Raw genomic sequence first — 12884 nt, forward strand, 5'->3', positions numbered from 1 at the left:
CCCTTTTTCTCTTCCCTGTCCCTGTTGGTTGGCTCTCTGAGGCCTGGATGAAATGGAGGAAAAAAAGCCCATCTATCTTATAAGAAGTATGAGTCACCTGGGTCACAAAGCTGCATGTTCTTCCATTTCTCCACTTATAAGCCACATGGTTTATAAGTTCTGTGCTTGGGACACATGCATCAGTTGTGTTCTGCAGCCCTATGCCACAGACCACCAGCTCTCAAACTGGCTGTCAATAATATAATATATTAATATATTAATAATTATATTAATTGTTAATATATCAATAATTATATTAATTATTAATATAGTAATCATTATATTAATATTAATTGTGTTAATTAATATATTAATACATTAATATATATTAAGAGATTCTGGTTTAATTACTCTGTGGTATGGGCCTGGGCATCAGATGGTTCTAATGTGCAGAAAGGTTTGAGACCCAGTGCATTAGCCACAGGTCAGAAAACTTTCTCTATGAAGGGCCAGAGAGTAAACATTTCTGGCTTTTTCAGGCCACAGCTACTCAACTCTAGCATGAAAGCTGCCAAGGAGAAGTGAAGAGAAGTAGCTGGTTTCCTGTCAAACTTTAGTTACCAAAAGAGGGAGCAATCGAGTTTGTCCCAGGGGCCATACCTTGCTGACCTCTGGTCTACACTGCCTTTGCTAGAGACAGTAATAGGGTTTTTTTGTTGTTGTTTTTACATATTTGAATGTTCAGCCAAAATAAGCTCATAATATGATTTCATTCTGCCACATTCGGATATAATGCACGTTTAGGTGGCAGGGTTTTGAAAGTGAAGCCACAAAGCTCCTCAGGGTCTCTCCATTCAAATGCCAAAGGAACCACGACCAAATATTCAGCAAAAAGGACACTCTTTTGGCCTCCTTATCCAGCAGCAGTGGTAGCGAAAACACAGAAACACAGCAGCAAAGAAAGAAGAGGTTGAATTTTCCATAAATTTATCTTCAAACATTCTTACCCCAAAAGAAATGTATGCACCTAACACACTTCCAGCGATGGTAGAGAACCCAGCAGTCATGATTGCATGGAGTTCAGATTTGGTGATGTGTGGTAAGTAGGGTCGGACCAGCAGTGGAGACTCCGTCTGGAACAAAGTGAGACCAGGTTAAACGTCCCCTTTTAAATCTTAGGAAGGTGTGCCAATCTACTCAAGATTCCATTTTCTAAAGCAGTATTTCTAAGAGTGAACCACAGACCAGTTCCATCAACATCACCTGGGAACTTGTCAGACATGCAAATTCTCAGACTCAATCGCTTCAGCAACGCTGAGAATGGGACGAGCAATCGTGTGTGAACAAGCCTTCCAGGTGGTTCTGAGGTATGCTCATTTGAGAACCCATACCATCGATGTCTGGGTCATTGAACTCTGTCAGTGTGCATATAGAGTTATGTGTGAGGTTTGCAAAGTTTGCAAGGCCAATTCATATACGGCCCCCAACAACCTAGGATTGGAGTCTGATGGCCAGGTACATTTTTCTAAGGTTAGAACACTATTGCCCAAGCAACTGTGCCCTGCTCTTCTGAACTGGTGATTTCCAAGTCACTGTGATCTCCCATCTTCCAGCTTCATTATGACAGACCATAAACCTCTTTGCTTAAGCCACAGGGAAGTAGAGACACAAGTATAAAAAAAATACGAGCAATAACAAGGGCAGGTGCCCACAGGCGCTTTCCTAGTTGAGATTCAGAGGCGCCACTCTTCCCCATGGGTGGAAAGGAATTAGAGAGGGTGTAGTTGTAAAGGCTTGAATCCCATTAAGGAGGACAGACAGCCCACAATGTAGGGCTCTCCATAAATAATAGCTGTACTTTTAGCATATTAAGTATAACATTGAGCACCACAGAAGCATGTGTGCAATTTTACAATTTTCCCCTCATTATTTGTAATTGTTCTGTAAGATTGAATGTATTGAGCTTCACTTCATGGACTAAATAGAAACTCAGTACATGAGTCCTCTGACCCTGCAGGTAGGAGTAATCAAGTCAAGATGGTGTTCTAATTAGTCCTGAGAGATTTTATGACTATAATTATAATAATTTCAACTCCTAGGGAAGGAAGTCTGGGCCCTGCCCTAAAGACTATACTCCAGGCTAGCACGCTGGGCTTACCAATAAAGGCTCAGCCTGCCTGGAACAATTCTAAGCCTCAGACTTGGAGCCATGTGCTCCTCTGGGTGACTTGCTTTTTGCTTCAAATCCAATTTCCTTGGGTAGCTGTGCTGGCAAGCATTCATACTTTGGTTCCTGGGTGTGTGATTCCATTTATCCCAAAGCCACATACCCTGAGCATTGAGGATGATTACCATATCTTACTTATTCTCCCCATAGGAATGCTGCTGTTTTGAAGGACACCCCCTAGCAGCATACTTCCTTGCTTAAATGGGCTTCAGGCAAAACACTTATCCATGTGATGGATCAGAAGGATGAGAATGCTTTTGCTCATCAGCATTTTTCTTCAGGCCCAGCCAAGACAGACTGTTGGCCAGTTCAGACAAGTTGAGAATAAACTCAAGTATTTATACGGCTGCAGGGTTATTGGTGAAAAGTCTTTCTCGGTCTCTTTCATTACCACAAGCATTATACCAGAGAATGTGAGGCTCCCTGTTACATGTTTTCAGCTTCAGAATAAGTGGTGAACTCCACAGGAGTGGGTGACCTGTTAGCCTCTGAAGGGTGGATCAGAGACCTCAACAATTCAATTAATTCAGAAAAGATTGGTTGAGAACGGGAGGAGCCCAGTGCTTTGCTAATTCGATAAAATGATTTTCCGTCTTTCTTCTCCATACACTTTCAAGAACCCAAATTTTACACTAGTGCACTGGGACACTTGGAAGGGATCATTCTCGTACACTCTTTTTTCTCGCTGGAATCTGGACATTGTCAATGCTGAGGGCTCCTTATTTTGACACCCTTCTGCTGACACATAAAAAAAAATAACACCAGTATATTTATAATATTATATTTCTTACTCTAATTTCTGGTAAGAGTATCCATTTCAACAGGTGTTTTGCTTTGTTTTGAGATTACAACTTACCTGTCCAACAAATATATTGCCAGCAGCAACTACAGATTCAATAGGAGATGATCCCATAGTAACTAGCATTACCCATCCAACCTGAAAAGAGATAAGGGACAAAGTCAGTGAAGAGTTGCTTGTATACACAAAACTTCAAAGTAGGGATGAAAATCTTTGGAGGAAAATGCCTTCAACAATTGTTGGCAGGCCAGTGATGGTGCTAAGTGTGAGTATATCTTATCTAGAGTTTACAGAGTGGGCCCATCAAATCCTCCTATTTGAGTGGTAAGGCTGAGTCATTGTATTTGCCTTGAATTTATACATTCACTATAGAAACAAATCTGTACTGAAACACTGTATGAGAATAATAAATTCTAATAATTGCTTACATTCTTGACAGGCTTTACTGCATTCCAAGCACTGTTTTAAGCTCTTGATCCATGTAATGCATTTAATTATCATAATACCCCTTTGACGGAGGTCCTATAATTATGGCCATTTTATAGAAAAGGAATCTGAGGCATAGAACAGTTTAGTTGTTTTGTCTAAGATCACCCAGCTAATAAGTAGTGGGATGAGGTTTGGCCCTTTCTACTTAACTCTCAAATGAACATGGTTTATGGTCCTGCTTCTCTACTGGCCCTTCCAACTAGAGACTGTGGTGCCCACCTCAGGATGGAAACTTCCTGTTGCATTCTCTCCTTCCTTTCTGCTTAGACATGAGCACAATAATGCTGCGTGTTCAGGTCAGCAATCAGAAAATCACGGGTCCTGGCACACTCTTGCTGACATTCTGGATTCTCCTGGTGTTCTGTTGCTTTCTCTCTCTCTCTCTCTCTCTCTCTCCCTTCTTACCTCCTTCTCTTTTATTTATTTACAAGGATCAAAGGAGGGCAATGGCTGTGCCCAAACTCTGTATGCACTGCCCCGTTTGTGTGTGTGCATTTGAACTAACTTGCAAATTTCCTCATGTTGCAATTTAACACAAGTGTAGAACTGACGCCGGGGTGGCAGAAATGAGATGAAATTTTCAGACCTTGTGTGTGTGTGTGTGTGTGTGTGTGTGTGTGTGTGCTTATAAAACTTCCTCAGAAACAAAAAGTAGCTTCTCTCTTCTTGCTTTGATCCTGTAGCCACTCCTAGACCAGGAGTCTCCACTTTTGCAACGTCCTGAGGATAAGTAGGGATTCTGTGTAAGGCACAGGGTAGACAGCCAGGATGAAGGAAGGATGCTGTTCTCTCCACAGGTGTCAGCTCTTCTGGAGTCATTTCTTTGGCTAAAGAAGTAATTACTGAGGTTTTATGAAGATAGCCGGTAACCACTGGCTGCAAGTCAAAGCTCCATTAGAAATCCCCAAGATAAAATTCCCTCTGTGGCTACATGTAAGATTTTTTGGTTTGGGTCTAATACCTTGGGGTGGAGGGGGGGTGGTGGTGGATCTGGGCACAAACAGAAAGGCACTTTGGAAAATCCTGGATAAAAGGCATCTAAGACTTTGTCCCTGAAAGAAGCAGCCAGTCCCTTCAAGACCCAGTACCTTTCTAATGATCCACTGCATCAACCCGAGGTAGTAGAGCATGGACATGACCGTGCTGAAGAAAACCACGATTGGCAGGACCTGGGGGTGAGATGGGGGTTTGAGAGCAATCCAGGGTTGATGTTGCCTCAGTTGTGTTAGTTAAGTTTCAGATCAGGTCTCTTTTCTGCCTCCCTCTCCCCAACCCTGCCCCACCTGGAAACATCATAAAACTACTAGAAACTCCTCTTGAACTTTTGACTAAATGAACTAAATGACACTTGGATGAACTAAATGACACATTTAGTTCACTCCTCTTGAACTAAATGACACTTTTCTCAGGCAGCTTCCCCATCTACAATCTTTTATTTGAATTTGCTCTGGATCAGCTTGAGGATATTTTATAGGAAGCATGACTTGTTTGTTTGCTTGTTTGTTTGTTTGTTTGTTTCTTGGCAATGATGAGCTGCTGATACTTCAGTTTCTCAGAGAAGGAATGAAGTTCGATGAGGGGGTAGTTTGTAATAACTAGATCCACACACTGAGGGCCACTGGCAGATATTCTTGAAGTTCTGATATTAAATAGCCTCATTAGCAGAGAATCCTGGTCGAAACAGAGTGTGAGCAGCCTCAGATCTTTATTTGTAGAAGTTGCACAGACCAGATACAGCATGGTGGGTGCTTACCCAAACTGCCTCCCGTAGGGTAAGCATTCATTCACTTAGCTCTGAAGAGAATAATTATTGTACTCAGGGAGTTTTTGAACCGCTAAAAAATAAACTTTGGAAATAGTTTATTGCGTGATACCACAAGCGTCTTTTTCTGAACCCTATTTCCCTGAAGCTCTTTGGGTGCCTTCAAGATAGCCTGTTTCTACAGTGAGCAGTTTCCACCCTGTAGAGAATACACAGAGCTATGGGCTGGGTCCCCCCACACTCCTACCCTTCTGTAACCCTTCTCCTCTGTTCCCCAGGTAAATGGCCAGGGACATACTGCCACCAGAGGCACAGAATGACTGAGGACAATTTGTACAGGATCTGATCTAGAAAAATTTATTAATAATATATATCAAAAGACATTTTGTGCCATTATGCAGAGCTCAGTCACTTCTGTGCTTTTATTGGCTTTAATGGGCAAGCAGTGTCTTCCTGAAAGCTTCGGGGAATTCAAGGAGCTTATCTTTTGAATGTTCCCACAGGGATTCTGCTTTGGCTGGGAGGACAGAGGCCACCTTTCTGGGGGAGAGGGAGGTGGTGGGTGCGTGGGTGGGTAGGTAAAGTCTAAAGACACTGGTAGCCTGGGCATCAAGGTATGCCTTCCTTGTGACTTTTTTTTTCCAATTCTGGGTTCAATTCATGATATGAACATATTTCTGTCTCAGTTTGTAAACACTTGGCCTTTGGGAGATGGCTTTGTCATCTTAGCAACCAAAGCGTCAAATCAGCATTTAAATAAAACAAAACTCAGCAATTAAAAAAAAGATTCAGCATAAAAGTTGGCTTAACTGAAGATAGGGTAGTTTGGAGGTAAACTTAGAGACCCTAAGTGAGAAAACAATTTAGATGTGTAGGAACAATAACACCACAACAAAGAATGCTGAAGGCAAAGCCAAATTTATCTTTCTGACTCATCAACAAGTATTTGTAGGGGCTTCGCTGGGGACAGTGAGCTTCCTGGGGCTTGTGGGAGCACTGGCAGGCCAGGTTGCCTTTCCCTTGGAGAATAATGTCCCTCCTTTGGTTGGGAGAAGGCCCAGCCTCCAGGCTTGCAGTACAGAAGGAAAGGCACAAAAGGTTTAGCACGGAGATGGCTCTGGAAGAACAGAGGTTGATACGAGTGAGCAACTGTCTCTTTTTGGGAAACGGGGTTCCGGAGCACAAGGCTGTCTCTGATCCTTGGCCTGGAAGCTATCAGTGGCCATATGCTTGTTCATTGCCAGGTACCAAATGTTCTTTTCCCTGATGCTTCAGATGCTGTTACCCCATATGATTTCTCAAAAGTATCTCAGGCAATGCTATGAGCCCCCTCAAAAGTTTTTGTATATTTCTAGATGTTTCCCTCAGTGCTATAGTAACAAAGTAAAATGTTTACAATCCACTGACTTCAGATAAAATCAGATAAATCGAAAAAGGTGGTGATGTGCTATCCATGTAGGACATGCCCAGCAGGTATATATCTGGTTTCGGGTCAGATTCTATTGGAACATCTACAAAGATTGAGAAGCTACTGACAAGGAAGTAATACTTAGAAAAGGGGTTTAGCTTTACCTTAAATGCAAAGAAGTGGTCTGCATATGTCTCACCAAAGACAAATTCAGCCCCAGCATTAGTATACTCCAAGAAGGTCTGAGTTAAAGAAAGGAAAAGGGCACATGATCATTACAACCATGGAACTGGTGGTTACAGTCCACAGGACATCCCAGGCTCTGCAGAAGGGGAGCCCAGCAAACTTGCTGGATAGAGGTGGAAAGTAAATTTTTACAACCTTTCTCCCCCTCCAGTGGATGGCATGGAAGTGTATTTTTTTTTTAATGTTTAAAAAATAAAATAAAGTAAAAGGGGCGCCTGGGTGGCTCAGTCGGTTAAGCATCCGACTTTGGCTCAGGTCATGATCTCGCGGTTCGTGGGTTCGAGCCCCGCATCGGGCTCTGTGCTGACAGCGCAGAGCCTAGAGCCTGCTTTGGATTCTGTCTCCCTCTCTCTCTGCCCCTCCCCTGCTCATGGTCTGTCTCTTTCTGTCTCAAAAATAAATAAACATTAAAAAAATTAAAAAAAAAATAAAATGTTTATATATTTGTTTTTGAGAGAGAGAGAGAGCTAGCGGGGGGGGGGGGGCAGAGAGAGAGAGGGAGACAGAATCCCAAGCAGGCTCTGTGTTGTTGAGATAGAACCTGACGCGGGGCTCAAACTCATGAACTGTGAGATCATGACCTGAGCCGAAACCTGGAGTCAGATGCTTACGTGACTGAGCCACCCAGGTGCCCTAGGAAGTGTATTTTTGAACTATACCTGCATGCATATTTCCGTCACTTGTGACATTTAATCTGACTCCAGGATACTCAAGAAGGAACCAGGTGTGGCAATTTGTTCCAGCAAGTCATAGATGGGACATAGGTGGCACTAGCTATCACTCCATGCAAAGAAAGCTTGTTTCTCTATTTGTAGAACCATCTTAGAAGTGTGACACCCCTGGGCCAGGATGAAGGGGCAATCAGGATGGGAAGTGATGTAGTGGATGATTGGGCGAGGGACAACTGTAATATTAATAAACTAGACAGATTAACATATTCTACACAAAAATGTGGGTCAACTAATGCAGACAAATAAACCTATTTCTGACATGTCTTGAGGATTATATCCAAATGTTAAAAAAGAATTTACAAGCAAGGTGTTCATTTAAACCCAACTTACTTGAACTTGTTTACCCAACCAATCGAAAGCCATAAATCCAGGTTCAGTCCTTAGGATTAAGAGCCCAAGAAGAAACTGTAACCCAATTCCCCAAAAGACAGGCCTCCAGTAAACCTATGCAGAAAGATGAAGAGATAGGTGTCACTAGAAAATGAATGGCTAAGCTCAGCATAAACACCCAGAGGATTACTATTTCCTCGGAAGCTTCTCAAACATGGCCTGTGATCCATCTTTGAGAGGCCAAAGCACTTGTGAGCAGAGAATCATGGCCCCAGATTTGGGGGCTGCATTCCATCATCCCAATCCTGAGTTCGAAGACTTCAGTCTCCGGAAGGTATGCAATTATCATTATATCACGACAAAATGACTTAGACACAAAGAGTAGTCTTAGAAGGACAATCAAAGGAGGAAGGAAGGATCTGGCCCTCTTAGTTGTGCTATAAATGTGAGAGACATATAATTATTTCCCCTGTCTGGAAAATGGAAAGGCAGAGCATGACTTCTCTGTGTGCCCAAGGTTTGTTCATCTGACAATTTGTAAGTGAATTAAGTGAAATTCCTCCCTGTTGAGGGGCTCTCATTTCACTGTAAAAGGAACCAATTAACTCTAATGCAGACCCAGGGAGTACAGCAGTAATGGACAATCATCTGCTTTCATTTTTGGTGCAGAGACGAGTGGGCTGCCGAGAACTGAAGAACTGGAGGCAGACCAATCAGCAGCGATGCTGATCCTAGCAGGGCAAGGACTTTGGATCTTATTACGTGACCTTCTTCTTGGGCCAACCTTTCAGCCAGTAAAGTCTTCCGGAGTTTGCCATTCTGAGTCATGTGTGAAAGCCTGGATGTCTCCAAATTCTTGCCCATTTAACGGGTTACAGGCTGTCAGAATGAGGATAGGGATTGAATTCAGTGGGAACAAATCTGGTCTGTTTAAGGACAGATTTTTGCAGTAAAATAACCTAAATTGCAAGTGGAAATATGATAAACTACAGAATCCAATGGTAGAATATTAGATTATTTACTGGTCCGGGGAGATCGGGATCAAAACAGATCAATTTTCTTAGCATGTTTGATGGAGGGAGGTGGAGGACATGAGTAGAAATTAGACTTGACAGGAGAGAACACCTCACTGGTGGTGTAACTGGAAAATTACTGAGAATTAAAAATGAGAGAGTACTAGTACTAAGCAAGTTCAGGAAGGAAGGTGCCCTAGCCACTTAAAAGAGCATAACAAGGTAAGACTAATATTGAGTAACAGTGAAATTCTCTCACACTCATTATTTTGAGCAATTTAGACATGAGGGAAAAAAAGAGGGAAAAAGCTGAAAAAGATTGATTTCATACTTACTTTGGTTGGGTGCTTGGAAAATATAAATACCAGGATAATGTACATTATGAGCCCACCAAAGGACACCAGCTGCTGTTGGCCCAGTTTGGCGGTGTCCAAGATGAGCCAGAATATAACACCCAGAATCAGTAAGCTCCAAATCACCCTAAGAAAATTGGAAAGGGGGCATCAGCATCGTTTGCTCTGCTAACTTGAAAATCTTAAAATCAGACTTAAACTAATAAAAAATTTATTAAGAGTAACACCCTGGCACCAGGAAGTTATGCTTCTAGACATGGCACAAACCCTCTTTGGTTGTGGCTGTCAAGGCAGATAGCCAAAAATTAAGCACTGGATTAAGCACATTCCAAAACTCTTGGGCTCTTCATTCGTTCAAGATCATACAAAGGGGTCAGAGATGAGAAAGGGTGTTTAGAGAGGGAAGTCTAGTGGTTTCTTTGGGAGATCTTCTGTGAGTTCTCATGTCCATTTTGGGAGATGGGAGAGATGTAACCTTCTGCCCTTTAGGGGAGAACTTGAAATGTTTTCTCTGAAGTTGGAGGACTTCAGCTGAACCTCACAGAGTAAGTTGGACTTCAGGAAGGGTTATGACTCCTTGGCGGATCTAGTGGGCATGACAAGTTTGACTCACAGCTTGGATGGCAGAGCCAGAAAGTGTGCTGTGTTGGGATTGAACAATCCTACGTTGTTAGGTCAAGGATATGTGAACTTTCCAGGTACATCCCTTGAGAGCCATTCTGGGGAGAACCTGTCTTGTGTCTAATCCACTAGGGTCACCTGGAGGAAGAGGAGGTCCCATAGAAAAAGGCTGAAAGAAAAGTCCTGAGTGGTCACTCATCGGATATGGATAGGGGGTCTTATAGGAAAGAGTCAACTTTTATATTCACAGGGTCTTACTTTCAAAGAGGCCAGCTTCAGGACCAGATCAGAAAGCCACCTCCCCAAGTAAGGACTGTCCTTTCTTTTGGACAATATTTTATCATTTAGTGGCACTTGGAATTAAAGCAGTTTGCAGGGACATTGGAACATATCTTGAACGAGTCATTGCCCTATCTAGGCTTTGATTTCCTGTTTGTAAAATGAAGGTATTATAGCAGATTATTCCCCAGGTTATTTCTAGTTTCAATAGCCTATAAATGAGGGACCAATTTCAGAACACGTTTTTGGAAACAGTGTTGGAAAAGACTAACATTTCTCTCAAATGCAACAAGGGAACGGAGTGAGTTTACCACTTCATCCAGAACCAATGGCTGTTTAGGAGCCTTCTGCCAGGAGATAGGCACTCATTGATTCGATGCTCATATTTGGCCATAAAGTAATCCCAGACAACAAAGAAGATGACAGCCACGGTGATCACGAAAAGGGGAAGGGCTCTATGAAAGTTCAGCGCACAAGCTGCAATCACCATTGCCAGGTAACCTGTTGAGAAAGCAAGCACAGACAGGGGGCATCACCAACACCAGGTGCAGACCAGCCTCTAGCACTGATGGGGCTCAGCCAAGGGGAGGTTCAATCAAGAAACCATTGAATGCAGGATTGCTCTTGATAGGGCTATTGACTCATGTAATTATCTGTACTATATATTTTTAGGATTTTGTTTTTTTCACAGTAATTCCCTAACAGTCTCACCATGAATGCAGGAAGGACAGAGTGCTAGGTCTGTTTTCTCATAGAACCTCAAGTTCTTGAATCTTGATGCTTGATTGTTGGGCCTCTCAGTACTAACTCCTATTTTTGGGTATTCAGACTCAGCAGGGGAGTTTCTATCAGAGAAAGGCTAGGTGTTGAAGCAACCACTGGCAAAAAGGTATTGATTCTCCTGGTTTGCAGCTCAGATTTGGCCTATGCTTCAGTGGGAAAATAGACCTTCCAACCATCTCTGAGTTCCAAAGAATGTCTAAAGAAAGGGGTGAGGGATAATTACCAAGGTGGCTGCTTTTGAAGAGGAGATTCTAGGATAAGAACAGGGTGTCCTAGAAAGGTCAGCCAACATGGTCTGCAGGTTAAATCGGGCCTACCACTTATCTTTGTAGGTTGCAAGTACAGTTGTATTTGTATACTTGTGTCTGAATCTACAAATAAAATTGCATGGAAACACCATCACGCCTGTTTACTTTTGTTTTAGAAGGACAGAGTTGTGTGGCTTTCACTGCATGGCCTGAAAAGCCTAAAATACCACCTGGCCCAGTGTAGAGGAAGCTTTAAACCCTGCTTTTCCTTGTTTCAGATATCTGAGCACCAATGAAGCCACTGACCTTGGAGGTGCAAGAGTCTTGGGTTAACATCTATGGACTTGGGTGCAATGGTTCACATTTTATAGACAGGGGTGTTATTCAAAATGAGCTGCAGAACTCTTTGCTTTGGAGGGAGTAAAAATAGGGGACCTGCTCATCTATGAAGATAGTGTGGTCTTGCTTTCAGGCAGGAGGGGTGACCTGCATGACCCTAGGCTCCTGCTCACATTGCATTTGCATGAAGTATTAATTGCTTATATTGTCCCCTGTGATTAGGTCCCCATCTTGTGTTTATCAGCATGTTTTCTAGTTACCTGGATTTGCATGAACTAGCCCTTAAATCCATATCACAACAACCAGCGCTGTAAGAGTAGGGAACCTAATTAGATGCTAGCTACATAAACCAAACAGGGAAACAATCTGCATAGGCAACCACAGTTGAGACCCACCACTCAGGAGCTTCTGGATTAACTTCTCTGGATTCACCAAGGTCCAGGGGAACAGAAAGATTTATTTTTTTTCTATAGAAAGCTACTATTTGGAATATTCTCAAACAAAGACACTGGCATCCACCCCCCTTTTGTTATTTACCTACTATTAAGATGCCCCAGAGGATGTACTGAAGGGTGGTTTTGTGTTTCTTATAAAAATCACAAACTGTATCATACTTCCTTTCCAGATACCTGTAACAACACAAGAGCAAAAAGGCAGGCAGAAGGTAACATCAAAAAACATGCAATAAACTGACATACTAAGCTAGATGAGGCTTTGTAAATCAAGCAAGCAAACGAACAGATGGATGAAGTGGATGTCCTACAAAATAGAAATGGGATACTCATCTCCTTAGACTATAATCAGCCATAGCTTGGATCAATGTTTGCTGCGTGGATGTGCCAAGCCCTGAGGGCTTACAGAGATGCAGAAAACATGCTTCTGAAAACAGAGCAGGGGAGATGGATAACTAACCAAAAGCTGGCAATAAATGGTAGGAGAAGACTGTTTCTCACGGGACTATGTGGGCCTCTGATAGCTTTTAAGCCACGGATATGAAACGTTGATTTAAGGAATTGTCATCCCTTTTGGCCTCACAAAGTTTGAGTAAGTTGGTGGTTCCCTGTCCAGGCTCACCATGTTTTTTAGTGGGAGACTGACAGATTTCACTGGGTGCTTGAAATATAAAGGAGGATTTTGTGGATTTCAGAGCTATTAGCCAGCAAGTTGTAAGGTAGCTTTCTCAAAAGTTCTAGCATTGTTGGCACATCTTTGTTCCTGTCCAGAGCTTTGTTAGGGGGTGGTGGGTAGTGAGTGAGCAATATGTGGATCTGGGCACT

The 12884-nt window shown here is 42.6% G+C and overlaps 1 protein-coding gene across 2 annotated transcripts in view; it reads right to left on the reverse strand.

Moving 5' to 3' along the window:
• Window positions 1-12884, reverse strand: part of SLC28A3 (solute carrier family 28 member 3) — a 57964-nt gene that overhangs the window by 15677 nt on the left and 29403 nt on the right. For both annotated transcript variants that reach the window (XR_006710311.1, XM_045469211.1), the window contains exons 4-11: window positions 12145-12236; window positions 10549-10738; window positions 9320-9464; window positions 7972-8085; window positions 6829-6906; window positions 4583-4663; window positions 3063-3143; window positions 987-1112 (exon numbers count right to left, since the gene is read on the reverse strand). Coding sequence is in view for 1 of the 2 variants with exons in the window: in XM_045469211.1 (XP_045325167.1) it covers window positions 987-1112; window positions 3063-3143; window positions 4583-4663; window positions 6829-6906; window positions 7972-8085; window positions 9320-9464; window positions 10549-10738; window positions 12145-12236 (907 nt within the window). In the remaining variant the exon portion in view is untranslated. The remainder of the gene's footprint in view (window positions 1-986; window positions 1113-3062; window positions 3144-4582; window positions 4664-6828; window positions 6907-7971; window positions 8086-9319; window positions 9465-10548; window positions 10739-12144; window positions 12237-12884) is intronic.

Source organism: Leopardus geoffroyi, chromosome D4 (genome assembly GCF_018350155.1).
Source record: "Leopardus geoffroyi isolate Oge1 chromosome D4, O.geoffroyi_Oge1_pat1.0, whole genome shotgun sequence".
Classification (NCBI taxonomy): domain Eukaryota; kingdom Metazoa; phylum Chordata; class Mammalia; order Carnivora; family Felidae; genus Leopardus; species Leopardus geoffroyi.